At 47.5% G+C, this 27,711-nt stretch overlaps 1 protein-coding gene across 4 annotated transcripts in view; it reads right to left on the reverse strand.

Annotated features, from left to right (window-relative positions):
* Positions 1 to 416: 416 nt before the first annotated feature.
* Positions 417 to 27,711, reverse strand: part of Vangl1 (VANGL planar cell polarity protein 1) — a 48,397-nt gene continuing 21,102 nt past the window's right edge. The window contains exons 4-9 of one of the 4 annotated variants that reach the window (XM_087634609.1): positions 26,957 to 27,564; positions 9,613 to 9,746; positions 8,609 to 8,647; positions 8,172 to 8,304; positions 6,627 to 6,861; positions 417 to 4,146 (exon numbers count right to left, since the gene is read on the reverse strand). In XM_087634609.1, the coding sequence (XP_087490735.1) occupies positions 3,886 to 4,146; positions 6,627 to 6,861; positions 8,172 to 8,304; positions 8,609 to 8,647; positions 9,613 to 9,746; positions 26,957 to 27,564 (1,410 nt within the window). In that variant the 3' untranslated portion in view covers positions 417 to 3,885. 4 annotated transcript variants of the gene reach the window in all.

Genomic DNA, 27,711 nt, shown 5'->3' on the forward strand with positions numbered 1-27,711 from the left:
CCCGTTTACCAGCCAGCCCCCCTACAAGTCTCTTCTTTCAACTTTCTTTTTCACTGCAAATGGAAGAATCCCTATTAAGACACTGGGGGTGGGGTGGGGGGGTGCGTGCTGTGCTGGACAGAGTCTGATGTGTAGCAGCTGGAGAGCATCACTACTCTCCCCTCCCCTCCCCTATGACCAAAATACAATGTTTTGTCAAAATGGGGACTCCATGCATTTTTATTAGAATAATACTGCAATGAAATCATCACTCTATACACTAACCCAAAAGAGTTAATCACAAAATGTGGTCCCCAATCAGATTCTCTTTTTTCTTTTTTTCTTTTTTTTTTTTGAGCACCCATTCGGTTAAAATGGAGTCGAATTGGTGTCAGCTCATGACTCTGCGAGTACCATTGAAGAACTGCACTACGGGCTTAAAAACGAGGCATGTTTTATTTATAATGGGATATGATAAGGTTACATACTAGTAAGTTCACAGTAGTGATTTATTTATTTGTTTTTCTGGTGTGACAAGATCCGCAAGGAGCAAACATTACCCAGAAATAGGTTATAATAGCAGGGTCTCTGCTGTGGGACTCTTCAAATGCAGATCTCCCTGTCAGTTGCAACAACCAATCATTGTTTGTTTCTTTTTAAAGTTACATTAACTAAACGCACAGGGGCTTCCAGGGCAGTGAAGTTTGAATAGTAACCCCGCCCCCCCCCATAGAGTTTGGCCTTTTTTGTCTTGTTCCTCACTGTTTGTAGGTCATAGAGATCTCTATGCAAGAAAGAAATGAATGGGCGTGCCTGCAAGCTGACAACAGACACCACAGACAGCTCCTCAAGGAGAAGCCAGGATGAGGGATACAGGAGAGTACAGACAAGGATCCAGCCCTGAGGAAGACATGTAGAGAGCCACAGGCTCGGCCATACACACTTGTACAAACGAGACACACAATGACCTGTCACTGGTCACATGGATGTCATGACTGCCAGCGTGCAAACACAGCAACACACACTCAGAGAAATTCAAGTGGGGACAACTTAAGCATTTTCTCTGGGCTTACTTTGTGAACTTCAGCCAAAACATTTTTAACTCCATGGATAATCTAAGGTGAGCCTTATAACCTTAAAATCTATTCTAACTCCCGCGGTGCAGACTTCTTGAACATTCAATTCGAGTACTATTAAGGACTGCTCTTTTTTTTCCCTGAACAAAAGTTGTCTACTTTTGCAGATAATGAAAATCACCGGGGGGAAGACAGCAATCTCAGACCTACACCCTTCATTGAGTTCTTTCACAGTTAATGTTAGAATTTTAATAACTTAGGTGGAAAGTTATAGGGGAAAAAAATCTATAAACATTTAAGGTAATGGAATCCTGTGTCCTCTAATAGGATCCTGCATCCTACCAGCCTTGGGGAGCAATTTACATTCTTTAAAAAGAGTAGGCTATGAGGGTTCATGAAATCAAATAAAAATTTATCGTCTTCAATTGTGTGCTGTGGCTTTCGGCAACTTCACATTTCCTTTTACACTGTCAGTTCCCACTTCGACTCGGGCTGGAAAAATGCTGGGAGCACAAAGACTTTCAAGGATCCCGCTTTTGATTTTTGTTTTTCCTTCAGGAATCGATGCAAACTTAAGAGTTTTGGGGGAAAAAATCGATATTCAATTTACAACCAAAACAATAATTTCAGGAAGTCCAAAGTTCTATGCAAAGTAGACAGAGAGGGGTCAGGCGGGAAAATAAATTAATTCCTTAATTTAAACCTTCCTTTGCCCTGCTGGGAATGCATACACCAACACACCACTCCAATGAACTCCTTTAAGACCCATAATTTAAGACAGGGTTGGAAGCACAGGATTTTAAAATGCTGACTAGTGTTGCCTTTAGCTCTACGCTATTTACATTTATGGCACTTAACAACTGAATGGTATTTGTGGCAGTGCAGCTATGCTGTGACATTACCCTCACACATAGCCAGTCTCTCACAGACTGCCCACCCCTTACCTTATCTCCTAAAGTATTTCCTGAGAAAGACATCCTGAGCAACTTCCAGTAGAAGGGACCTAAAGGGAAAGAACTAAGACCTGGTTACACTCTGTGTGTGTGTGTATGTGTGTCTCAGAGCCACCCTGTTAACACGGGGCATCCTGACTGTGCCTCGTCCACGGGTTCCTCTTCCTTCTCCAGCACATCGTTCTGAACTAAAGTGTTACCGAACAAAGAATAATGTTGGCTTTTCCAAGCACAGGTGTATCACAAATATCCCACGCCAATTTGGATCTTTTTTAATGACAGACAAGAGCATGTGCTTTGTGGAATGCGTAAACGGGAATGGTACGTGTATACAGGCACAGACGCGATAACGGCCTTCTCCTTTCCTGAACCGAGGTCCCTGAAGCCGGGAAAGGAAAGAGCACTTGGTGGAGCACTGCTTCGGATACGGCAAGCAAATCCCAGGACAGCCCACCTCAAGGTGTCAGGAAATAGCTCCCTGGGCACTGCCCTGCACAGGGCTCTGCCAGGAGGCAGCTATGTTTCCAAATGGGACATTAAGGGGATAGTTCTCTGTAACCAGCTATGACATGCTAACAGAGGGGCCTTCTGGACTGCACCACTGGCTCCCTACTCTCCCTTCCCCAGCTCTGCAGAACTCTTTCCCCTCTCTCCCTGACCAACAATCAGGGGCAGTGTATACGACAAGGGCAGAGTGATCCTTTTCCTGGCAGTAAGTTGCACAGTGGTGGTAGTCACAAACCATAGGGATGGGACAGCAGTTGCCAAGGTGGTGGGCATTGTTTGGTTTCCCGGGGCAGGACAGCTTGGCACACGAGCTTTGTGAATACTTGTCTCCCTGGGAAACTGGATGGCTACAAGGGGCATCTGCCAACTGGGAGTCACAGTATTGGTCTCTCCTGATTTGTGTGAAGCAGGGCTAAGGAGGATTGGGTGGATGGGTTACTGCTGCAACCTAAAGGAGGGGCTGCAGGTGAATGGATCCCCAGGGTCATATCCTACCTCTCCAGACAAAGCTGTGGGAGGGGCTGTGCAAAGAGCTTGTCCAAAGGGACAAGCCAAGTCCCTGTCAGTTCTGGAGGGCCAATCTAGCCTGGCCAGAGCTGCCCACTGGGTGTGGCCATGGTCCAGATGCTCAGGAGAGTGGGTACAGAGTGAAGCCTGGGTAGGCAGTCCTAGGGCTAAGGAACGGCTACGTGCCTCAGGCCAACAGAGGAGCAGAGCCAGAAACAGGGCAGGTAGGCTCTCTCTCTGGAAAATGGAAAGCCAATCACTTAACAGCTGTAAACCAGCAGTGAACATTTTCTGTCGGGTCCTTTCTTTCTCTTCGCCAATGTAAGGCAGCAAAGAACAAAGACTCGGGTGGGTGGACATTTCCTGGACTGCCCACCACTCCCCAGGGTGCTGTGGTGATGTGGATAATTATGCATACAAACACACACATGAGTGTGTAGTGTCTGATTTCCTGAAGCAGAATAAAGTAAGTCCCCTAGAATCTATGAAGGGGTTGACCAGAAGTACAGATGGGTGTGGTACTGGGCCGCAGGCAGGGACAGTTGTAAGGCATGGCTCCCGAGGACACAGCAGCTACACTTTGGTTTACAGCTGTCACAAAAACTCTGGGGAACAGCTTCTTCAGAAGTCCTATCTAGTTAAGTCAGATGCCACCAGTTGCTTGTCGGGGTAGACATCTGCTTTCTTCCAAATAAAGTGCAGATGGTTGAAGGATACTGGTCTATCCTCTGCCAGTTTGAGTCAGCATTGAAGAATTAAAAAAAATCTTTATAAAAGAACTTCCCCCTGGACATACACACACATATATATATATATTTATATATTCTTCTTTTGTTTTCCATAAAGCCACAAGCATAGAAATTTTAGACTGATGTCTCGGACTGTAAGCGAAGAACAAACTTGTGAGATTTAGGGTCTATGAACTCTTCTGAGAGAACTATGAATGGGATTTTCTTCACATTGACCACGAGGCTGAAGTCCAAGCATTTAAGGACGAAAACAATTCCATCCCGTAACCCGTTCGTCACAGCCTCGTCACTAATAAGTCTCCACTGTGTCGAGAGCCATCGATCCTTGTCATACTGCAAGGTGGGGCCTGCACTGAGGTATCGTTCAAGGAAAGCCTGAAAGCCAAGGAAGAACATTGGAGAAGTTACAAGGGTTGCTGTGCTCTGTGGTCAGGGGCATCTTTGTTATCCCTAGGAAAGGTTACCTAACTACACCGATACCTTAGACTAGAGTTCAGCTTCTTATGCTGAGGCCCCATGAGATCCTCTCTAGGGAAGGAAGACTCTTTGGACTTCTGAATTTTCTTTTGGAAATTTACAACCAGAGGGTGAGCTGAATGAAGTGGTTTAGCTACCACTGTTGACGTAACACGCTACCTGAAGACACGCTATCTGTGTGTGTTTTCAGGTACATGCCCCTCATGTACCATGATTTTTGGAAGCCAAAAATCTCCAAGGGCAGGCTGAGTGCCTGGAGCAGAGGAGTCACCAATGAATCCAAGGCAGAGAGACAAGGACAATTGCACAGACACAACTGCCCACTCTCCTGCCTGCTGGCTGTGTGACTTCGTTCAGTCATGAGCCCTTTCTCAGGGCAGAGATTACACAACCCAGCTCACTGGGCTGCCGAGAGGTGGGAAGGCTCAGTATGCACAAAGCACTCACAGTTCCAGCAGGCACACTGTGAATGTTGTCTCTCATGCAGAACTGACGTGTGTGCAGCCAGTGCTAGGGCTGGCCAGACCCATGTCCCCTGTCCTGCGTGCTTTGCTCCAGGGACACAAAGCAAACTGAAGCTCTGTGATTCCACTCCGTCCTCACGTGCCTCCTCCTTGCCCTTCACGGTTTAAACTATCTCCCTGAAGTTCTCAGATGGATCAACACGTTCTTCTGCCAAAGCACTTCCTGAAATCACTGGCAATGCCTCACATCACAGTTCACTTCTTGAACCATGCTGACTTGCTGTCTCCTCCCCACGAGCCTTCAAACTTAGAGAAGGTAAAAACTACGTCATCACTGTCTTCTACTTTTTAAAGTGTGACTTTCTAATGTATCTGGCATAGAATTAAACAGTTAATCGGTTTATTTGAGAGACAGAATGAACCGATAATATAAACTGAAAAATACTGGCACCTATCCATTTAGTCCTAGGCCGAGGTCAGGACCTTTTCGGTTTTCAGCAACCCTCTTTCCTAACTCCTCCATTCTGCTGGGCAGTGCAAGCAGCTGTAGCCATGGTGATAGGCACACAAGAAGGTGTGGCTGTGCGCCAGTGAAATCGGAGTCACAGAAACAGCCAACCCCTGGCTTTGACCCATGACACTTAACTCAAATGTGCCATCAACAGACAAGGAGTTAAGCAAATCTACCTGTCTGGTGCAATCAGGAGCAGCTATTCACAAGGAGTGAGTGGGAGCTGTGTGAGTCAGATCTGTGTGTATGGACTGAAAAACCCAAGGAGCCTTCTAGGGGTGGGCAACCTACCTTTAATGTAGAGTGGTGCATACAGATAGGCATTGAAAAGCTGACTCTAGGGGTTGGGGATTTAGCTCAGCGGTAGAGTGCTTGCCTAGCGAGCGCAAGGCCCTGGGTTTGGTCCCCAGCTCCGGGGGAAAAAAAAAAAAAGAAAAGCTGACTCTAGGATGCCCCTCATGTACCATGATCTGATGTTCAAGTCTCTCATATAAACAGGCTGGGCATTTGTATGTACCCAGCAGGTATCTGTGTACTTAAGAGTGCACAATCTCTGGGTGGCTTCCAACACCGACTACACGTCACTGTGAGGCTCAGTAGCTGCTACAATGCTGTTTAGGGGACAGTGACAGGAAAGTGTGCACATGCTCAGTGTGACAGGGAAGCATGTGTACATGCTCAGTAGTGCACACTACTTTCCTGTCACATTGAACATGCACATGCTTTCCTGTCACACTGAGCATGTGCACACGCTTTCCTATCACATTGAGCGTGTGCTCACTTTCCTGCCCACCCTCACCACTACTCTGTCCTGGCTCAAGGTGGAACTTTTTCCTGTTACAGAATCTAGACGCCTTCACAATGTATACTTTAAAAACAACTGGGCTGGGGAGCTGGCTCAGCGGCTACAGTGCTTGCTGTACAAGTGTGGAGATTTGCACTCAGACTCTTAGGACTCCCATGTGCAGTGGGTTCTTATAACCCCAGTGCTGGAGAGGAAGAGAGGGGAGGATCCCAGGGGCTCACTGGCTACCCAGTCTAGCAGGATCACTGAGTTCCCTGTTCAGTGAGAGACCTTGTGTTAAAAAATAGGATGGATGGGTTGAAGAGGTGGCTCCTTACTTAAAGAGACTTCATTGCTCTTCCAGAGGACTCAAGTTCCATTTCTACTGGCCATATCAGACTTACAGTCAGTCGCCTGTAGGGAACCTAATGTCGTCTTCTGGCTTTTGCAGGGGGCATCCAAGCAGGAGAGATGCTCACCGAGAAACACACAAGTACATATAAATCAAAATAAAAAAGTAAGTCTTAAATCATGTAGTGTACAACAGTGGAGACATGGGATGTCATGTGACCGGCCAAACCTGGGGACCTGTCTGCTCCAAGCCTGACCCACAGCTCACCTTGGGGGTCATGCTGTTGGTGATGCAGAAGGCCAGGTGCTGCAGGATGCTCTCCATGCTGTGGTAGTGCTGCTGCCGGGTGGTGCGAAGGTATTTCTGCAGCGCCCTGGCCATGGAGGGGAAGATGGCCTGAGCCGCCTCTCTGGGGTCCATCACCTCCCCTGGAGACTTCTGCTGCTCCTCAGCCTGGAGGCGCTGGATGTGGATGAAGGCTTCTTCCACAGCCACCACCAGTCTGGAAGGAGATTTGGGACAGTCAGCAAGGCCGTGCCCACTACAAGTTCTGGGGACAGTCCCAGGAGACCCAGAGGGCCTTTGTTCACTGCAGCACCCTGGCCTACCATCAACTTCCCCAAGGTTCTGTCATCCTGTATCCCTGACTGTCCCTTCCAGGGGATGGAGAGAGCCCGGGAGAAAGAAAAGCAACAGAAGAAATAAGATGGGACTGGGAAGGTGGTGCCCCTGGGCCCCCTAATTCTGCCAATAATGAGCTCAGAAAGCTCACTTCAGCTTGTGCTTTGATTCCTCCAATAAAAGGTGAGATAAAAAGACTTCTGCCTAAACTGCGTCTTGGAAGGGAAGGCGAGCGTGCGGTCACAGACGCTGAAGAGCCAGGGCTTGGGGGGCTTTAGGTGGCAGATGGTTTGTTCAGTACCGCCAGACCTGGGGCCAGTCCCCAGCCCCACACGGTGACGCATGCCTGTGCTCCAGCACTCAGAAGGTGAAGGCGGGCTGACAGGATGGGTCAGGGTAAGGGTGCTTGGGCTAAACCTGACAACCTGAATTTGACCTCTGGAGGCCATGTGGTAGAAGACAAAGAACCAATCCCCGAAAGTCACACTTTCCACATATTCACTGTGGCATACATGGATGTGAACACGGACATACACATATACACACACATGTACACACACACACACACACACACACAGAGATGTTTAAAAAAGGTTTTTTTTTAAAAAAGTTCAATATTATCTTCAGTTATACAGAGCATTCAAAGCCTTGTTGGGCGGAAGAAAGAAAGAAAGAAAGAAAGAAAGAAAGAAAGAAAGAAAGAAAGAAAGGAAGGAAGAAAGAAGAAGCAAACAGAGTTTCAGCCCCCTTGTTCCACCTTTCCCCAACCCTCCCCCCAGCAACTCAGGAAAAGGAAGAATGAGGTGGCAGGCTTAAGGGAAGCCACCTTTGTCACCTTCAGTTCCCATGGGAAAGAGTATGGGTAGGGCTGGCCCCCTCCAAGGGCAGCAACAGAAGCCCCCAGGGAATTCGTTCCCACCCCCAACATACCCTCCCATCCACTACCACCACCCCCGGGGCTCAGACCCACAGACTGTGCGGTAAGCTTTGTGAGTGGGCCCAGGACCTGTGATGGCTGTTTAGAGGTGGTGATTTCATACAAAGTCTTAGAAACGTCAGAGTAAAGTGGTCTGTAAACAGTCATACAGGTCATGCATACAAACAGAAAATTAATTCTGGAAGCTAAAAGAAAAAAAAAGTGAAAATAAAATGTCCAGCGGGAGGAGGGCCCAGGCGTGCAGGGTCACAAACCTCGCTCTCCGCTTCTTCACCCTCCGCTCGTGTTCGGCCTCTTCATAATACAACTCGTTGTGGCTGGAGTCCCTGCGCCGAGCTGCTGCAGCGATCATGGCTCGGGACTGACCAGTGGCATTGTTACTGGGCCCTTTGATGAAAGGAGAATACAGACAGCTTTACCCTCAAACGCCAGGAAGCTGGACAGAGAACCAGCACCAGGGTCTGTGGTCTGCTGGTTCTTTCCCACCCATCCCGCTACAGAGCACACAGAGATCTTAAAAGTAACTTCCCTGGGCCTGCGCAGTACTCCACAATCACAGCAGCCAGGAGCTCTAACCCCAGTCTGATAGGGAGATGGAGAAAGAACTCTGAAGGAGCCACAGACTGCTCACCCCTGAAAACACCGGCCAAGAACAACACCCGCCGGGGAGCGTGCTGAAGAGGTCACTTACCATCTGCTACACAAAGTTTCAGTTTGGCCATAAGGGCAGCTGGGACATCGCATGCAGCAGACAATGAGAGAGAATGGGCAGGATGGGAGAACAAGGACAGACAGAGAAAAAAGAAGTCAAGGGACACTTACAGTGATCACACACAGGAAAACAAGCTAAGCCGGGTGTTACTGCCCCGAACACCAAAGCCCAGCAACCACAATGCACCCCATTTGTGAAACAGCCCAGAGGTCCTGAGCATGACTCGGCTTAGCCTATCGCAGAGACACAGCCAGGGCCTAATTCTTTCTTCTGGGTGACTTGGTAAGCTAAGTTTTCCCATTAAGGGTTTGGCTTATCAGCCATACACCTTACATAGCCAAATTAGGAAAAAAAAGTTAGACGGGATACCATTACCAAAAACTGACACCTATGTAAACCAGCTGACTTGTTGACAACACGAATGTCTTCAGGAGTCTGCAAAGCTCTTGTCTTAGCCAAGGTGCCCAGCAAGACGTGACAGGGAGTCCTGTTTCTCACACTTGAGCACCCGACACCCTGAATGAATCTGGGCTCCGACTTGGTGAGGCTGGCTCCAGCTTCTGGTTGTCATTCAACTCCCGTTCCGAGCCAGGACTGAGAAGCCACAGAGGAGCTCCCAGTTATGGGAGCTCTCAACATTTCTAGGCCTAATGCCCTTTGAGAGCACCCTCAGTCTTTGGGTAGACTGTTCAGACTTTGAAAAGCGTTCCTTTCCTAAGGACCTTCAATCTACACCGTTCCTAGCGGGAGGCAGGAAACACAGCTACAGGTTCCAATAGCAAAATCTCCAAATGGATGGACCTGCCATATATGCAGACTGTAAACTGACATTCCCCTAGAAAACATGCTTGTCTACATTTAAACTACAAATAGAAATTGTTCTGAAGCGAGAAGAGACTGTAAGGAAGCACAGAGTAGGTAGAAGCGAATGTACTAAAAGGAACTGTGACCCCCACACCCCACAAATGGTTTCAAGCACATACCATCTACATTGTAGACTTTCAGGCCAGCCATGTGCTTGGCTGCTCGGAATTTGGATGCTGTTAGGAGGTTCGGGTTATAGATAGTGAAGTCCTTGTAGTAATTTTCCAGAACCACCAAGGCTGCTCGCTGGATGCTGTGAGATGAGGGCAAACATGAATGCGGGGTTTTCAGGGAATACAGTGGGGCTGAAATGAGAAGTCTATTTGAGTCAGGTCAATTGTAAATCAAGGTAGCACTCCCAGGGGCATCTGCTGGCTCCTACCCTCCCCATGTCTCCCACTGTTAATGGCTTCCTCCCCTCTCCCAGGCTCTGGCATTCCCCTCATACCATCCTGCCAGTAGCTGGAAGAGGAGAAAGTTGCAACCTGTAACTGAGATTTAGGTTTGGGGTACACAGAGCTTTTCCTGTTTGTCCTTAGTTTACAAAAAAGAAGAGGGGGAGGAAGAGAGGGAAGAGGAAGAGGAGGGAGAAAAAGGGAGGAGAGGAGGAGGAAAGAGAAGAAGAAGAGGAGGAGGAGGAGGAAGGGGGAGCAGAAGAAGAAAATGAAGAGGAAGAGGAAGAAGGAGGAAGAGGAGGAAGAAAAAGGAAGGAAGGAAATTAAGAAGCCCCTTCCCTGAAAGGTAGGAAGTTTGATGTTGCTCACAGGGATCAAGAATGAGAGGTCGGGCTGGAGAGATGGCTCAGTGGTTAAGAGCACCCGACTGCTCTTCCAGAGGTCATGAGTTCAATTCCCAGCAACCACATGGTGGCTCACAACCATCTGTAAAGAGATCTGATGCCCCCTTCTGGTGTATCTGAAGACAGCTACAGTGTACTTATATATATAATAAATAAAATAAATCTTAAAAAAAAAAAAAGAATGAGAGGTCAAAGCTTCTCATTACACACACACACACACACACACACACACACACACACACACACACACACACACACACACACACACAGAGGACCCTGTCCCAGGTCTAAGGAACTGGTCTCTCATGTTACAGCAATGTTCTCCTATGGGGCAGAGTCCTTCAAATGAGGCTTCAGCTAAGATATTCCGAGTCTTAAGATCCTCAGGAGCTCCCATCCTTCAAATGCTGTCTGGGACACTCAGCAGGTGAGAACTCTAAGCTACCATTTTGGAGCCCAGGTGATAATCCATACCCAAGGAGCATGCTGGGAGCTGAAGGGAACACTGCAGAACCCCTGCTGTTTCAAAGATCAACCAGCTGCGATGCAGGAAGGGTTTTCATTCACCTCATCTCAGTCACCCCAAGAAAGGAAACAAAGGAACAGAAACCCACGGCCACACAATGGCATGCCAAGTGCTCTAGTCTGGCTAGAAGTCTAGTGTGAATTGACAACCTAGATGCTGGCCCTTCACCCTGGGCTGTGTGTCCTGACATTTGCAGCTTTGGAAGCTGTTCACCAACCACGCTGTACTGAATGCCGCAGCTCTGTTTTATCTTGCCCTTCGGAGTCTCTTTCCCAGCACTCTGCTAAGATAATGGATTTACAAGGATTATTTACAATGGCCTGGACACCAGGACAGGGACTGCCTTGGATTCCTGAAGGACTTACGTGGCATCCCAGGGCTCTCCCAGGGCTCTGAGACCTTCACTCCCTTCCAACCACGAAAGCGACCCTTAGCCAGACAGCTGAAGCCCTGTACCACCCCCACTCCCCAAGACTCCCTTTGGACTGGCTTTAGGAACTGAACCCAGGGCAGGGGAGGAGCCTCCATGGCAGAGTACTCCCCTCTGCACTGTGTGGGAACCGAGCGGGCTGGTCCACATTAGGACAGTGTGGAGTGTAAGCGTAACCTCCTTGAGAAACGGTGCTTGTGGAGAAGGGCTTGGCTTCAATCTCAGTGTTGTTCTGGTCAATGTGCTTTCAGTCTCCGCCCATCTGCGGTGACCTTCTCCAGAGAGGACAAGGGTTCTTTCACCTCCATTGCATCCAAAGGCATGCTCACCCCCATCACACACATGCATCCTTGCACATCGCTGGTCTTCTGCCTCTGCCCACACACTAACTTTCGAAAGCCCGAAGTGTAAAAATCAGTTTGGTCATACACGGACACACTGGTTCAAACCAGTTCATCCTGTGCTTTGATATCAGCAGAAGATTTTCTCTAGGTGCTTGGGTTATACCATAAAATCATGTGCCTCGTCAAAAGTTAAGAACTGGAGGGGAGAAATTGAGGGACGGCTTGGCCATTAAGCACTGGCTGCTCAGCTGCTGCACCTATATGGCTTACAGCCACCTGTGACAGGTGACCCGGTATACTCTTTGGCCTCTGTGGTCTATATGCGTGAGGTGCACATAAACGCTGCAGGGACATTCACGTTATAAATAAATCCCCCCTTTAAAGTTCAGAGTATAAAGGCAGTTTCAGAAGTTATCCTCAGGTCCATCTTCAAAGTAACCCTTCTTGTGGTGACTGCTGGGTTTTGAATTTCATCCAGGTCACAAGGAGAAGCCTAGGGAATGCCATCTGCCAAGTCCAGGGTCTTTATCCCACCTGTGTCACCTTTAGAAGTGGCTTCTGTCCTTGTCTCACTCTTCAGAGCGCCTACCTTGTCAGCTTTCAGAATGGCCTAAGACAAGGTTGAGGCAAAGCTCACAGCTGCCAATGTTGGAGCAAAACTCTAGGCATCCCCTAAGAACTTCCCACAGACGGGGCTGGTGCTGGGGGCCAGAGACCCAGGCTTCACAAAGGGTGTCAGTCTTCCCAAGGCCAGAGAAGCCCATTTCCCAAGAAGCACAGAAGAGAAGTGCAGGCATCCTGCTCCTTCTCCAACCCCATCGCTGCACAGAGCCCAGGGTGACTCAGAGCCAGGCACGGTCCTGGCCGGATGCCCAGGCAGACAAGCTATTGCAGGAGCTGAAGTACTCTCGCGCCAAGTTTATAAATGCCTCCAAGAACTGTGCACACTCTCGCCTACAGAGAACCATTTGTCTGGCACTCAACACATCTAACAATACAAGGGAATGAAAATTTCCACAGAACTAAGACAATACACAGCCAATGTGCCCAACTTTAAAAGACTGCAGTCGTTTGAGTTAAAATCCAGTATTCCGGATGCTTCATCTTTTTTACAGAGTAAACCATGTACTGCATGGCTGAAGTCTTGTCGAGACTCAGGATGGCAATCCCCTGTGTTCTGTGAGCTGTGCTTTGGATATAACAGCCAGAAGACGTGGGTACAAACAGCAGGCAGAGGCCACTGGTGCCCATGCTCTGCTCCAGGCTACAAGAACAACCTAAACACTCAGAACTCAGTTGATGTAATTTTCTACAGTCTCCCTTACTCTTGGTAGGAAAGTCATGTCAGTGATTCCGGTGCTGGCTAAGTGATAGACCCACAAGACCAGGACATCCAGTGTATCTGATCCTTCAGCTGTGTCAGTGCTCAGACACCTTCTTTGTCTCTGACTCTTTGTATCCTCCAACTACGGTACCACACAGGTCTCCCTAGACCCTATGGCCTGTCCCTAGGCTCAGAGCAGCCCAGCGTAACACAGACCAGTAATGTCCTACAAGGAGTTAGACATGCAACCCCTGCCTCTTTAACTTCTTGCAGAAGTCCCTCACCCAAGCAAGATCTTTTATTTCCTCCACACGTAACACTTGCTGCTCAACTTGTCTATTTCTAAAACCTTAGGATTCCCATAGGTTTAAGATTAAGATCGTAAGGTTTAAGGCCAAGAAGTAGAGGCAAAGGGGGCAGGGGGGCTGAGAGATGTTTGAAACTAGTCCCGATTCCTAGACAAGATCATCTCTGGGGAAAGATTGGGGCAAAGAAAATCAAACTGCTGTGGAGCTTGGCACCATGTAGCACTGGATTCAGAGAGGAAAGGCAGTGAGTTAAACAAACCTTCAAGCAGGAGCCTGGGTTGCAGACTGTGGAGACAACCGCATCATATTCCCAGATGTCTAGAAATGAAAACAATCTCCCTGCTCTCTCCCAAACCCAACAATCAAACAAATCATAATTCAACTATTCCAATATCCTAATCTATGATACAAATTCTGTTGATAATACCATATACCCCAGACAACTTCAGCCTTGAGAGAGAGGGAGGGAGGGAGGGAGAGAGAGAGAGAGAGAGTCATTTTATCTTAAAGTATTCCCTTCAAACTCCATTCTTTTTTCCTTTGAATAGGGTGGGACTAATAACCCAGAATACCTGGTTCTGTCATGGTACGTGGGTTCCAAAATATGTATGTATGAGGTACATCACTGAAGGTGAACGAAATGAACCTGTCAGGTTGCTGTAGTTAGAAATTCCAGTGGGAGACCCCAAGGGTCAACTCTATGGGATACTGGCTAAGGCTGGCATCCGTTTCTGAGAGCTGTCTCCGAAGCATCATGGCTAGTGGGCAAATTCTGGCCTCTGACTCTCTGAGAGTTCACTTTAACGGACATTTAGGCTGGGGAAAATGTTGGAGATTGGGGTGTTTGCCTTCTGTCTTCCACACTTTGACTTGTTTGGTTGGTTTAGGCTTGGCAAGATTTTATAAGGTAATATAATTTAAAGGGCCAGGCCTAAGGCACATGCCTCGTGAATGACACCACCATGGCCACGAGTTTCTCTGTCCCTGTGTGTGCCGGAGAGGCTGATCTGCCCCTGCACGAACTTGTGCCAATCTCTCTCACCAAGACGGGCTGCCTCGGGAACTGAGCCAAGGGAGACCCCTCTGAATAGCTCTCCCTGAGGGAGAAACCATAAAAACCCTAAGGTTCCAGCATTCTTTGATAACACTCAGCCACTCGACAATCCGATTCACTTATTGGGAGGTGGCCAGGACTCAGGTGGAAAAAAGCATTGGCCTAAGACGGAGAAAGTCTGGACTCCAGACCTGATTTTGCCATTCTGTTACTTTCTGGCCCCTTGTTTCCTCGTGGACTGTGATGGAGAGAGAACGCCAGCTACCTTATGTAGTTGAAATCTCGCCAATGATTGCATTTGCAAACCATAAAGCATTATACAAAATCATATCATATTATTAACAATGGGCCCAAGCATTTTATAAAAGCAAATGCGGTTCATTGGTTCACGCCATTCCTGGTCTCAGTATCCATTTATACTGAATCATGCTTTGTGTCTCCCATGTTCCCCAAAACACCATGTACTAAAGACTCAGTCGTCAGTCTGAGAAGCCAGGGGGCAGCAGTGAGGAGCCTCAGCAGCCCTGAGGAGGCAGAACCTCACAGAAGGAAGTCAGGACACACAGGGTGCACTCTTGCGGGGGGGGGGGGGGGGGGGGGGGCTCTGGGCTCGCCTATAGCTCTCTTTGCTTCCTTTCAGCCATGAGTTGAACTCATGGCTTTGTTGGGCTGCATGCTCCCCACCACACTGCTCTACCTTGCTGCAAGTTCACAGTGTTGGGGCTGAGTGAGCACATAAGACAAACGAACGAACAAACCCGGAACTGTGAGCCCGGTTAATCTTTCCTTCTGAAAAACTGACCATCTCAGGTATTCTGCCTCAGCAACAGGAAGCTGAGGAACACGCTCCCAGTCATGGAGTGATCTCTGTGTTCTGCCAGGGATTCAAAAATCAAAGAAATCGGAATTCACTCCTTTGAGAGTACCCTAGCCTCTGAAAAGATCGTTCTCCTACTATGCCAAAATAATCTTTAACTTCTGCTACTGGTTCTTACTGCTTCCTCTGGAGACAAGTCCCCTGTACTTATGAAAATATCTCATACTTGGAGGCAACACTTTGGCCATAAACCATCTCTTTTTTAACCCCTCTAGGTGCAGAAAGAGGGACTGAAGCATATAAAAATATGCACTCTCACACATCCATATACACATGCATGTGTACCTCTACACACATACATGTGCACCTTCATATATACATGTGTACCTCTACACATATATATGCACACCTCCATACACACACATATGCACCTCCACACACACATATATGTGAACCTCCACACATATATACATGTATGTCCATACCCACAAACATATGCACCTCTGCACACACATACATATGTACCTCCACACACATATACATGTGAACCTTCACACATATATATGTGTACCTCCGTAACCACATACATATGCACCTCTGCACACACATACATATGTACCTCCACACACATACATGTGCACCCACACACATACATGTGCACCTTCATACACATTCCTTTGTTTTTAGTTCATTTTCTCTCCCCTTGATTGTGCTTTCTGCAACCAAACTTGAACATATGACTGAATTCAGAAATTAGCACTGGTCTTTTGGATGTATCCAGGCTAATGCCCTTATATCTTCAACTCCTCTCCAAGGGGAAAGAGCATAGCCAAACAGGTAAGACCCTCTTGAGTTTCAGCCTTTTCCAATATAAACTGAATCTATAACACTGTCAATAAAACAGCTTTTTCCACGAGTAAGAAATGCAAGCATCTTTCTTACATGTAACTGCCCCACATCAGTGCCAGGACACTATTCCGAATACCTTGGCATGTGCTGACAGATGGCGCACTAAACAGTTTCTCATCACAGTAAAATCTGGGAAGACTTCCGTTTAGGGTATGTAGTCATTATCCTTTGAGCCAAGGACACTGACGTCCAGAAAAGGTTCAGAAAAGGATGAATAACCAGCTGCCCCTCCCCCAACAACTGCAAACACTGAACACCTGTGGCGTTCCAGACGCCCAGCTACAAGCAGGGCTTATAAAGGATGTTCACTCCTCCAATAGGTGGTGACAGCCACCCAAAGGATGAGAGTGCTTGAAAGACTCAGACAGGGGTGGAAGTAAACACAGGGAAGGGGAAGGGAGAGGAGGGGAGGGGAAGGAGAGGGGCTGGAAGGGGAGAGGAGCAAAGGAGAGGGGAGGGGACGGGGAGAGGATGACAGGGATGGGAGAGGGTTTTAACTGAGGTCTGAAATTAGCACTGGTCTTTAGGATGTATCCAGGCTAACACCCTTATATCCTCAACTCCTCTCCAAGGGGAAAGAGCGTGGCCAAACAGGTAACACCCTCTTGAGTTTCAGCCTTTTCCAATATAAACTGAATCTATATCACTGTCAACAAAATGCTGAGTGTCTGGGCTGAGTCTTAACAGGTCACTGTTGGTCCCATTCTGTAGACACTGGGCTCCAAAAATTCCAAGCGGAGGAAACAGTATGAACGGAAGTGGGTGATAACCACTGTTCTGAAATATCCGAAGTGGGAGGAGCAGGGTCAGTGTTCATCACTGGGGAGAGGACATCTTGTGTGTTGTATGGATACATCACCTGTCAATTAAAAAATCTATGGTTTAGGCAGGGACTATGAGGTGGAACATCTGGGAGGCAGAAAGAATCCTGGGAGTGTGCCAGGAGGGAGATTCACCAGGAGGATGTGACTAGCAGATGCATGGCACCTGAGCACACACGAACAGCCACGTGGCAGAATATAGGTTAAAATAAATGGGTTATTTTAGTGGCAATATAATAAGAAAAAACCTAGCAACATGGTCAAGTTATTTGTAAATATATTTTGAGCCTGAGTCTTATCTGGGAGCATGATGCTGGAAGGAAGAATGAGGCCAAACTCCTGGTAAATCCTTTCTTCCTTAGGGTGCTTTTGTTAGGTATCTGACAGCAGCAACCAGGCAAGTAACTAATGTAACCACCAATGCTCCCCATTCAGCCAACTGTGAATTCTCCCTAGCAGTATCAATGAGCGCTGAGTCACTCTGCATACATGGACTTCACTGTCCCGGGCCAGGAGCAAGACAGAGCTGGGGCCACACACAGCAGTAACTGTGTGAATCCCAGAGAAGCAAACGTTAGTCATCCTGCCCCCAACTGCTGCTGCCTCAGGCAGGCACAAAACGTGTTTACATCTCCAGCCCTTCTGCCTTTTAATTAAGAGGTCTGTATTGGGGAAGACAGCTTGATCAAGTCCTACACGGATAACAGGGAACAAGCAACCTTGGAACTCAGTTTCCAGAAACTGGAAATGGCTTATGTTTACTAACCCAGGAGACAGGGTGAACTTCCTTGGACAAACATCTTGTGACACACTTCTGGGGTGCAGACTGCCTGTAATCTTGAACCTTGGGGCACACCACCACCTGAGGAAGGGAGCAGATCAGGGGTTCTGGCTGGCTGGGGATCCTGCAGGAAACACTAGCCCATCACTGCCTGCATTCGCTAGTGGTCAAGCCTGGCAGCTCTAACTCAGTAATGACAGGATGTAGAAGGTTGCTGGCCTCCACACTAAATACCATTGGAGACTCACAGCACATCCTTATCTGTAGTGCAGGGAGAGGGAGCCCATGGGAAGCCTGGGATCCTGATGCCAGACCTCCAAGACAGAACAGGACTGAGTGAGTTACCATGGAAGGCTCTCCAAAGTTCAGGCTCAGTGTCACCTTGAGCTCTTACTCATGTCACCCCATGCTCTTACTCTTCCCATTTTATAGAGAAAGTGAAGCCCTGAAAGATCCCGACTTTCATACTGCGAGTGCAGCCACATTGGGAAGGGTCTGTGAGAGACCTGCTTCTTCTGGTCTCAGGAGAAACAGCACACAGCTGCCACGGGAGTGACGCTCCCTGGCCATTATGCACAATCCTGTGCAGGCCTGAGTCTGCTGATGGTACTGACAGACATTTTCCTCTGAGTCTGATGAGGCACAGCCAGAGCCAAGGCTACAGGAGCCCTCTCCTACTGGGTACCCAGGAGACCTATTCCTACAGGCAAAAGCCATGGCCCTAGCTCCCCAGAGGGCTGCAGTTCTGCTTCAGGCTGTAGTATTGAACCACGCCTTACTGTCACCTCCCTGTACTGTCAGTCCAGTCTGGCAACAGTCCCTATCTGGGAACTTTCACACATTACTGTGGTGAATCACATAAAGATAAACACCAGAGACCTAAGGATCAAAGAAGTGCCTGCCTAGTGTGTTTGAAAACATCTCTCTAGACAGAGGCTAAGAAGGCCTGAAGACACATACAACCAAGGCTCTGCCGGCCTTCTCTTCCCTGCCTCACCTTCCTCGACATCAACACCGCTAGCTTTGGGAAGATGGGAATGTGATGGTTAAGTCTGGGGTCCAGAGGTTAACAGCTATCCAATGGGATCTCCGATCACAAAGACAGGGCGAAGCTAGACCTGGAACAGAGCTGAATGCCATCCATGAGTCAGAAGGATGCCCAGTCACCACTTCCCGCTTGTCAATGCTGTGATAGCACAATCACACCTGTATTTACGGACAGGAGCTAGAGTGTGGGAACAACCCACATGAGCTCTCGAGGGAAAGCCATGCCACTTGTTCTGGAAGCACAGCTGTTTCTCTTTAGGACAGCTACCTTCCCCAACATGGTCCTCAGTGCTTATACCAACCCTGCCCTAAGGAAGGTTCTCTATACCAGCATGGCCCCCAAGTAGGCTATCTATATTAGCATGGGTACCAGGTAGGCTGTTCATTCCAGCATGGGGAAATACCAGTATGGCTTCCATATAGACATGGTCCCCAGAAAGGCCTTCCACATCAGCATGACTCCTAGGAAAGCATATATAAGCACTGCCCTTGGGAAGGCACTGTCAACGGCCACACACACAAACCTCCCCCCCCGCCCCCCCACTCCAGGGAGTGGAAAGCACCTTCCCTTCCACAGAGCACTGTACCCTGTGAGAGGTGAGTCCTCTGGCCTCAGCATGAGGCTGCAGGCAGATGCCATGCTCCCTCGGCAAGCCATCCCAGCTGTGGAGCTGGCAGGGAACAGCTGTATAAACACAGTGCTTCAGTGTCCAGAAACTTACACTCTCATTATAGCCACTTTTAAGAGGTACCACAGCACCAAACCACAAACGGCAGCTCTGAGCTTGCCTTGAAACTCTCCTACAGCCTGAATAAACCCTTCACCCTCTAGACTTAAGCTTGCATTCATTTTTATCCATTGCTTTTTAACGGAGTGGGGCATGGGGACTGGTAAAATACCGTTATTGGAAAGTAGTTACAAATGAAAACACCCATGTCTAAAAATAACAGTTTATATATGAAACCACGATAGTAATAGCATGAACCAAGAACTCCAGTAAGCATTTAAAAAACGTTCCTCAGTGTCGTGGCCAATGGCTCTGGGCCCTCAGCAGCCTCCCAAGACCATTGGTGTTAAGTCTCCAGTGTGGGAGGGGAGGCCTGGGCCAGCCCCATAGCTGGCCTGAAGACCAGCTTGGATACCACTGGAGTCAGTCAGGGACTTAAGACTTCCCAGATGCTGGAGTAAGGTAACCCTTGGGAGACTGCTCTGTTCTTGTTTTAATTAGAAAATCATAGAATAACCAGGGAAAGAAAATTCTCTACTCATGCCTTGGGATGTGTGGGTGAGCCACCCAGAGGACAAGACCAGCCCTGATTCATTAGGGACAAACAGTGCTTATTGACTCTACGGACTCCTGGTCTTTAGGTTAACAATTGCTATTATTGATAATATCCTTATCTTAACTTGGGCTGTGACAACATGTATGAGTCTGGGTAGATTACACAACATAAATTGTTCTCTCGCAGTTCTGAGGGCTGGAAGTCCAAGATCAAAGCCAATTTGGTTCTTATGAGGACTCCTATTCCAGTTTTCAGATGACCACCTTGGCAATCTCTCACATGGTTTGTGTGTGTGTGCACATGAAGACAGAGTAGGCTTTCTGGTGTCTCTGTGTGCCAGGGCACACTAATCCTATCGGATTCTTAGGTTAGTAGATTCCTAGATTCTTAGCCGATGACTTCAAGTAAGCACAATTATTTCCTTAGCAGCCCATGTCCAAATGCAATCATACTGGGATAAGGGCTTCACCGTGTATGTGGAAGAAGGATCATAAAAATGTCTTTTCAGCAAAGCTGTCCAACAACTGCTTACAATCAATCATACATTCCTATGGTTTACAAAGCAATTCCGGGCTCATTTCTCTTCAAGCAAAGAAGGCTCTCTGGTTAGCTATCATCCCTGTGAAGAAGGGGTTCGTTCTCAATGCCAATTAACAAGATGCTCATCGTCTTACTCGATGAAGCATTTAAAACAACAGCAACAACAACAACAACAACAACAACAACAAAAACAGTTAATACGCACAGTGCTGTGAGATGTGTGGGCCTTTGTGGGTAACTTTTCTGTGGAGGCTTAGTCTATTGCTATGTACTGTAGTGCTGAATACTGGCCCCACAAGATCTGGTTTGCACCTGATGAGATCCTCGGGGATGAGGAGATCCTCACACACACCAAGAGATGCTATGGAACCTTGCTCCTTAAGTTAAAGCTATTGGTTGAATAAAGATGCCAACAGCCTGTGGCTGGGCGAAGAGAGACAGGTGGGGCTTCTGGTCCTGGCCTTGGGGTCTGAGGCAGAGACTATGAGGAAGAAGGGGAGAAAGGAGAAGAAGAAATAAGATACTATGGGGTAGGTGGATTGTGAGCACACAAGGACCAGCATGGTGGAGTAGGAGTGGCCCAGGCAGATAAATTATATCTTAGGGTTATTGACCAGGAAGTAGACAAAATAGCATAGAGGTCTGATATCTGTGGTTAAGGTTTATTCTAAGTATAATGGTTTTATGTCTTTTGGGAACTAAATGATCTAAGGTGGAGTAGAAACCCACAGTTCCGCCCCCCCCCATATTTACCGTGATACTTTTCTTCTTCCTGTGGGTGATTATTAGCAAGGTGTTAATAATATTTCTGCACAACCCCAGAACAGCACTTTGTCCCCATTTGTAACATATTTCTGGTTCTTTAGGATAGAGATATTAAATATCAGAACTATATCTAAAATAAAGGTAAGCAGACTAGGAATGAGGAGCCTAAGGTGGAGATATTAACAGGGCTCTAGGATAGTGGTTCTCAACCTTCCTAATGCTGTGAATCCTTTAATACGGTTCTCATGTGCTGACCCCCAACCATAAAATTATTTTGTTGCTACTTTATAACTGTACTTTTGTAGTTATTAATTATAATGTAAATAGGCAAGATATCTGACGTGTGACCCCTGTGAAAGGGCCATTTGACCCTCAAGGGATCGAGACCCACAGGCTGAGAATCACTGATCTAGAAGATCCAAAGACATAAGCTTATAAGAGATTACTTAGACTGTTAGCCTCCCAGCATACCTATGAGAGATTACCAAGACAATGGAAGTGGGAGGATTCACTGTAACTGTGGGCGGTGCCATCCCCTGGGCTGGGGTTCTGGGCTGAATAAAGGGGAGAAAGTAGGCTGAGTATCAGCCTTCATAACTCCTGCCTCCTATGTGCTTCCTAACTGGGGATGCAATGTGACCACCCACCTCCTGCTGCCCTGACTCTCTCTCCGTGACGGATGACATGCTCAAACTGTGAGCCAACATATACTCTTCAAATCTGGGCTGGCTTTAACCAAGAATGCACACAGCAGAAGTATTGCTGGGCTGGCTCTAGGCCTCAGCTCTGTGGGGCCTGAGAATTCTACTTGAGCATCCTTCGAAGCTTTGAGCTGCCACTGACGTCTAGATACTGATGTAGGAGCAACGGGTCCAGGTCGGGATGGAGAGTATCTCAGGATGTGCAGAGCAGGGCCGAAGCTGAGTCAGGCTGGCTCGCTATGTGTGTATAACTACACAGGGACCCATGCAGGGCTTATAGAAGACCCACCCAGCAGAGCCTAATCTATGTTGCAGAACCATTTGATGTAAAATGATGGTTGTTACTGTGTTTTAGGCTGGATATTACACAGCACTGGGTCAACATATTTGAAGGAAGTAGAAAAGGTAAAAAAAGAAGGGTCGACCAGAGAGCCTCAAAGCCACTGCTACAGCCCCAAGGACCAGCCTTGTCAACTGGTAAATTAAAGAACTGGTGGAGCCAAGGGACTGAAGAGAATGAGCGGCCACCACTGACACCCGCCTCCTGACCACCCAGCTGTGAACAGAACTGAATGAGTATGACACACCTGACACCAGCTGGTACCTGCTGATGTGAATGAAGACATCGGAAACCCTCTCTCTGTTCCAGGCCAGTACAGCATGTGGTTTAAATCATTCTGAAACCACACCACCGCTCAAACCCTGTCTCTCACGATTACAAATGCCACAGAGTCCTACAGAACTTTCTGAACCCTTTGTGCCTGTTTCCTCATCCACGGAAGAAGACAGTCCCCACCCCACAAGACTAAGTTCTGTGTTCAAAGCAAGAAGGCACCTGACCCCTGCTGTGGGTCAGCTGTGTAGCTGCTCATCATGGCAGCTGTATTAGCGTCTGCTCTAAGAGTTACTAAGTTTTGCTTCTAAAATTCCGAATCACAGAAACATCGCAGCTATTAAATGTCATTTTAAGATCTGTTTTCCATATTCATCTGGTTTTCTCCCCTCATACAGTCAGTTAAAAAAAATAACAAATTATATTTCTAGTAAAGTTAAAGGAAATTTAGCAAATCACTGTGAGAAAACATGACAAGTGGGGTGTGTATGGGCTGAGACATCCCCCACCCAGGAGCCATGGAGAACAGAGGTAGGCAATGAATTGCACGGTGCTACCTGCTGCTGACTTCAAACAGGTCCCTTAACCCTTCTTCAACTGGAAAAGATGTCTGCCACTGTCCCACTTGTCCTGACCCCCAGAGGTGTGGTAAATTAAGTTCAAACATGAAAAGCCCTGTGACTCCCAAGGCATCAGTTAAAGGCTATGTCATATCTCACATCTATTTATGGAATTTCACAGTCTGCAACAATGCTCTCTTCCATTTCTGAAGGTTTTCAAATAAACCCCAAATGATCCCTGCCCACAAGGAAAGCCACAGCAAGGGCCTTTTATGAGCACTAACAAGAAGCCATTTTCTTTATGAAACTAAAGAGTAGGCATTCTTTTGAAAACGCTCAAAAATAGCTCAGACCATTCAGGAAAACCTCCTTTGAAAACAGGAGGAAAGACCTTCCCAGCTCTCCACACCTAAGCACAGTAGGTCACTGCAGAGAAGGCTTTGCATAAAGCAAAGGGCCTGGGGCTCTCATTGGGTCTGCTGAAGACCTGCTATTCTGATGTCTGGGGCTTTCTTTGTCCTTCCTGCTCCCCGCTTCCCTCCTATTTTAACAATTTACAAAAGGACTTAGAAGTTATATTTCTGCCCCACTGATTCTTCCCACCATGGCTGGGCTTGAACCAGATTTAGCCCACAGAGCAGCAGGTGATATAACCTGCGCGGGACCAGGGGGAGGTGCCAAGCCTGCTTTAGCTCTCTTACCCTGGTTGTCACAGGACACCTAGTGCTGTCCAAGGAGAGACAGGACACCTTTCCTCTCACCTCAGAATTCAGAATCACCACGTAGGGGACAAAAGGGACCGATAAAAGTGGGGAGAATGAGGAGCCAAGGAAGAATTCCACTCAAACACTCCCCTCCAAGCCTGTTAGATATGTCACTTGCAGTTTTCCTGGGGACCTGAGGTGACTGCTTTTTGCAGCAGGCCAGCAGCCTGGAGCAGTCTGGCTTTTCCCACCCAGTTCTGCCCCTGACCCACATAGCTAAGCAGTGAGGAAGCAAAGCAAAAGGTTCTTTTCCTATTTTCCAGGGGCCGTTGGGTAGGCCCCTTCCATTTGCACCCTGGTCTCATGTGGGGGTGAGGTCAACCTGTTTTAGAGAACGGCGGGAGCCCAGAAGGGGCAGTTCATCCCATCAGCCTGGACTGACTAAGGTGAGGGTGATATTACCCTTCTCTGTGCAATTGGGAAGGACACTACTCAGAAGGAAGACTGGGACACAAAGCTGCAGCTCGTCTCACTCTTAGTCTATGGCTGGCTGCCACAGTCCCAAATGCTACTCACCTGCTCTGAGACCACAGGTCTATAGCATCAACTATAACCAGACCTGCCTCCGAGCTGGGCTGTCTACCATTAGGCTTCGCAGCTGCCACTGTCTGAAACTCTCTATCTTCCTGTGCCCTGGTCCCATGTCAGGCTTGGCAGAGTAACTGTCCACTTCAAAGCCATATGCCGGCCTCTCTCCAAGTGCCTGGGAGCCCTGGAAAACTCTGGGCTTAGGCTCCATGAAAGATCATCAGGAGGGGTCCTTCTCTAGTGTAAAGAGTGGGAAGAAAGTTCTCTAAGGTTCCAATGCCCAGTGATTTCCTGGCTCCCACAATTTTACTGGCATCTACAGAGAATTTGAAACCAACTTAGCCTGCCTGGCACACTAATCCAAAGAGAAATTCCCCTGGGGCTCGATCCTGGTGGCAGCAGGCTTGAACACTAAACCAGCCTGTCCTCAGGCAGTATGACCTGAGCCAGAGGATGCGGGTAAGAGTGCACATCAGCAGGACACTGGATGGGCTGTGGGATCTGACTCCAACTGGGGCTGGGCCACCTCTTTGGACAGTGGCTAAAACAATGACAAAGCCAGTTATTCTGATGGCCACTGTGGTGTCCTCACCAGTCCTGGCTGCTTTGCCATGTGACACATCAGCGGTTACTGCTCAGGACAGTGAAACTTTGAAGCCAGACATTCAAGGTGACATTTTTATAATGCTGTGACAAGATACCATGACCAAGGCAATTTATGGGGGAAAAAAGCATTTATTTTGGGGGCCCACAGTTTCAGAGGTTTAGAGTCTATGGCTGTGACCGTCATGGCAGGGAGCAGGCAGCCGAGAGCTTACATCTCTCAGGCAGAGGCAAGAAGAAGAGAGAGATAATTGGAAATACTAAATAAATGGAAATAAATAGATGGAAACCACAAAGCCCATCCTCACTGACATACTCCTCCAACTGGGCCACACCTCCTAATCCTTCCCAAATAGTTCTACCAACTGAGGACCAAGCATTCAAATACATGGGCCTATGGGGTCCACTCTCATTCAAACCACCACAGTGGGTCAATCACCCAGGAACCACATGGCTGCCAACTGTGGGTCATACTCCATGCCAGGCACCAAGGATGCCAGGTGGAATAAGACACAGCTTATGTCATCAGGGATCTCAAAATGTACGGAAGGAAAGAGATGAAAGAGTAAGATATTACACAGAAGGACAGAAGGACAGATGTCATACCTGGATCATTCATTCAGCCTGCCCCGGGACACTGCAGGGATACAACTAACGCTGGGCACGCATGATATATTGTGTAAACTACTTACACCTCCACCCCAGCTCTTCATCTATAACACTGGGATTAATAAAATCGCACAAGGTTTGATAGTATAACCAGGATAGAGTGCTTACCTTCATTTATTTATAAAATAAAAAAGAGACTCTTACCCTTTGAGTTAACCATGCGATAATACACTAAAATTATGCACCGATATGAATTTTCATTTGAAAATGTTTCAAAACACTCAATCCTTACACATTTGTTGTCTGTAGCTGGAGTCTGGTCTTTTTTTTTTTTTGTTTTTGAAACAGGTTTTCTGTGTAACCCTTGTTAGCCTGGAACTCAGAGATCTGACTGCCTCAGCCTCCAGACGTTGGGATTAAAGGTGTGAGCTACTACCACTGATTAGAGCCTAAGTCTTTATCAGTCACTAGGGTGACTACATAATTGACCGACCAAACCAGGCTGTCTCTGAGAGCAGAAGCAAAAAGGAGAAGCTAATAATCCCACCAAGGTACCAAGGTAAACTAGATGCATCATTTTTAAAAATGGCATTATATTTTTGAATACTGATTTCAGGAGTGTGATGTACACTTGTTGTATAAAGTAATACATTTCATAATGTGGTTTTTGATAAAATGCATCGTGTACTTAACTATGTTCACTAGCATATATATATATATGTGTGTATATATATATATAGTGTGTGTGTGTGTATGTATACATATAAAACCTAAGTTCTGCATTAGAGAAAATGTGATTGTCTGTTTTGCAGATATAGCTTTCTTTGTTTAACATGATTATCCTAATTGTCCATTTTTATTCTTCTTTATAGCTAAATAAAACTCTACTACATATATATGCATATATACATACATATACATATATATTATATATATCACCTCTTAAAATCCATTCATCTGCTGGTGAACAACTAGGATGATTTCAAAACTTGGCTACAGTAAGTACCTGATGCATTCTTTTGGACAGAGTGGAAGTACTGGTCACCTCATCCATCATCTCTAAGCCTAGTTCACAGTCGAGGTAGGTAGCCGTCATTGTGTCTACCTTTGAGAATTGCCATGGAGGTAGAGGGTGAGTCCAGCAAAGCTCTGAACCTAGCTGAGAGCCCCACTGGAAAAGCATGGACACCTCACATCTCACACAGCCCCTACTAAAACCAGAGAAGGGTCAGGCATCTGCCTCTAGGTCTTCGCCTCACCCCTGCCAACTAATAGCCAGCCCTCTTCTAGAGTTACTGGCTATCCTTTCTGCTTACTCCGTGTGCATGCCCCTTACCTCAAGTGTCCCAAGCTGTAGAAGCGGGACTCTCCGTCGGTGGAGCGGACCACCTGCAGTGTGAACATGGGTTGCAGCTGCCTCAGTTCCAGCAGGACGATGGCAAGGTAGTGGATGAAAAGCAGCGCATCCACGAGAGAGACTGCATATTGCACGATGTCCTTGTAATTTTGGTCCCGGGAGTCCAGAATGCGGACCCCATAAAAAAGCCAATAAGAAACCACAAAAAGAAAGATAAGGACCAATAACAGCGCTCGGAACACAAACACCCGCGGCACATCCGCTCTTTGCTTGCGGAAGAAAAGCGCCCAGGTTCCGATGAGCAGGATAAGCAGTTTGAACGATACAGATATGAGAAGTCCCTCACAAATGGCGCCACAGGGTTTCAGCTCCTCCCTCCACAGGATCTGGGGTAGCAGGATGAAGGCGATGGGGGTGAGGAAGACGAGTAGTCCGAGGAACGAGGCAATGGTGAGGCCCAGGTAGCGCTTGCAATCCAGCCCCACACTGTCCTCCATGTCCTTGCTAATCCTGGCAATGTCCTCTTGGGATATACTGTGCTCTGAGGTGCCTGTGATGGCTGTGGTGGTCTCTCCCCAGTTGTCATCCTGATGACAGAGAAGACAACGAGGGTGATTTATAAAAGCCACAGCAAAAGAAAATACTCCAGTTACCCAACTTTCTTGAAATGTACATAGAATCAGCTTTTAACACAGGGGCATTTTTAACTACAGCTATTTTCACTGACATTTTCA

Source organism: Rattus norvegicus, chromosome 2 (assembly GCF_021556685.1).
Source record: "Rattus norvegicus strain SHRSP/BbbUtx chromosome 2, alternate assembly SHRSP_T2T, whole genome shotgun sequence".
Taxonomy (NCBI): domain Eukaryota; kingdom Metazoa; phylum Chordata; class Mammalia; order Rodentia; family Muridae; genus Rattus; species Rattus norvegicus.